Here is a 2,371-nt window from a genome sequence, read left to right on the forward strand (position 1 = left end):
ACCTCAAGCTCACCATAGACATCAGGGAGAGTGCCTATCTCACCAAGGACTTGACCAACCAACCTATCACCACACGTAAGCATAGGGTCCATGCTCGTTCCAATTCCAATTAGACCTCCAGGGACAGCAAACTGAAGCTCGTTCTGTTCCGCGTACAATGAAGTTATACGAGTGTAAATGGGACTGCAGCATCTAGGGTTTCTATCCTCATCTTTGCCAATGATTCCAGGTCTAATCTCTATTACATGCCCCACTTTCAAAACACCCTGCAAACAAAAGCAATGAGACATAAATATAACAACATTGTCTCAACCAAAACAACCTTGAGTCATTTATCAAAGTGCATACCTGGAGGATACTTCCACCAGCGACTCCACCTTTCATATCATCATAGTCAGAGCCAGGTTTGTTGACATCAAAAGAACGAACCACAATCATTCTTGGTGGTGACACAAAATCCCTCTTAGGAATTGGAATCTTCTTGATAATGTACTCGCACAAAACATCGATGTTATATTTCATTTGTGCTGAGACTGGAACTACAGGGGCACCTTCCGCATTTGTGTTCTGTAACAAGGTTTTAAAGTACTTAACAAACTGATGAAGTGAAAATGCAACAACAAGATATTCTTATTAGGAAATGGGGGAAAAAATCAATCAAACCGTTATAAATCTCTGAATGTCATCGTTCTGTTTCCCAGCCTCGATTTCTTGGATGAGATCAATCTTGTTCTGAATGATTATGATATCTTTAAGGTTCATCATATCAACAGAAGCGAGATGCTCAGCAGTTTGAGGTTGCGGACAGGTCTCGTTAGCAGCAATGATGAGTAGAGCACCATCCATGATCGCTGCTCCATTCAACATTGTTGCCATCAGAACATCGTGTCCCTAATCAAAACACATGATAGCTCATTGACATAGGGGATATGGTTATATATAAGGTTTGAAATCAGAGAATTGTTAAAACTCATTATTACCGGGCAGTCAACAAATGAGACATGTCTCAGTAGTTTCATCTCGCACTTCTCATGATCAGGGACATCACAAGTTGGGGTGTCTTCTTTGCCACTTCCAAAGGACCTATAGTTAACATCATAACATGTTACCAAGTTGCTACATAACTCAGAAGAAGATTGAAACAGGAAGAGCAAGAACTCACCTGTAGCACACTGGTCTAGGGCACTTGTCACATTTGTAAATCTTGGCATTTGCATAACCAAGTTTAATGGTAATGTTACGCTCCAGTTCACTCTTAAATTTGACAGTGTGCACACCGGAGATAGCTTTCACAATTGTCGACTTCCCGTGAGCGACATGGCCAATGGTTCCTGAGAGATAGCACAATTATATCTTTAGCTTTCAATGCACATCTCAGTTTCTTTAACATCAAAACTCAATAAAACTTAAAACAAAACACAAAAGCTTTTGTGTCTTACCAATATTAATGGTGGCTTGACGAGAGATGACCTCAGGAGAGAGAGGATGTAGCTGAGCTACATCAAGTTTACCTAGATCTTGTTCAGCTAAGCCCTTGTTCTTCGACATCGCGACAGATTTTATCCAACTAAACACTGCCGGAATCAAAAGCAAAATTCACAAGCTTAGCACTAGTTGATGATTAGATCCAATAAAATAACACAAGACCACGTTTCTAAGGGGTGTTGAAATTAGGGTTTCTACACAACTATGGGTTCCGTTTACGTACGATATAGTTTCGATTGTCAATCATCAAGAAACGAATTAAAAAGTATCAATCTCTTTCACTTGAGTTATCTTGAAACGATTAACACAAACCTGAAGGTGGTAAAGGTAGATTGAACAAGTTTTCTTGGAGAGCCTTCAGAGGAGGAAGCTTGCCGTTGAAGTTTTTTTTTTTTTTTGGTTTGATAAGGTGGCAAGAGTCAAGAGGTAGGGTTTTAATTCGTAACGCTTATCTTTTTTTCTTTCTTGTCTTTTTTGCTGACCCTTTTTTTCAATATATGTCAACAAAAAAGGAATTTATGATTAGATTTCTAGGAAGATATATTTCCGAAATTTGTCTTTTTTTTTTCCTACTTTGATTGTTTTATTTACCTTTTTTAATACGAAAAATTGTGTAAGAACCTTTGCAAATATAATTCACAAAATAGCACAATTTTTTTAAGAGAGACAGAGAGAGATGGGGAGAGCAAACAGACCTGAAGGTATCGTTTCTTTATTTTCTAGCACAATTTGAGTAATGGAACGACTTGCCTGAGTAAAGCAAAAAAAATCCAAATGAGAGTTAGAACACGAACACGCACACACCTGTTAAACCCAAAACAAACAAACAAACCCATTAAAAAAAGCAATTAAAATGTAAAAAAACAAAAAAGCAATTAAAATGTAA

The 2,371-nt window shown here is 37.9% G+C and overlaps 1 protein-coding gene across 1 annotated transcript in view; it reads right to left on the bottom strand.

Moving 5' to 3' along the window:
* Positions 1–1,933, bottom strand: part of LOC147927663 (uncharacterized) — a 6,966-nt gene extending 5,033 nt beyond the window's left edge. The window contains exons 1-7 of the mRNA XM_087487485.1: positions 1,798–1,933; positions 1,440–1,574; positions 1,163–1,331; positions 981–1,083; positions 664–891; positions 349–567; positions 3–266 (exon numbers count right to left, since the gene is read on the bottom strand). Coding sequence (XP_087343611.1) covers positions 3–266; positions 349–567; positions 664–891; positions 981–1,083; positions 1,163–1,331; positions 1,440–1,548 — 1,092 coding nt within the window. The 5' untranslated portion in view covers positions 1,549–1,574; positions 1,798–1,933. The remainder of the gene's footprint in view (positions 1–2; positions 267–348; positions 568–663; positions 892–980; positions 1,084–1,162; positions 1,332–1,439; positions 1,575–1,797) is intronic.
* Positions 1,934–2,371: the final 438 nt, after the last annotated feature.

Source organism: Camelina sativa, chromosome 15, assembly GCF_030686135.1.
Source record: "Camelina sativa cultivar CO46 ecotype springtype chromosome 15, ASM3068613v1".
Taxonomy (NCBI): domain Eukaryota; kingdom Viridiplantae; phylum Streptophyta; class Magnoliopsida; order Brassicales; family Brassicaceae; genus Camelina; species Camelina sativa.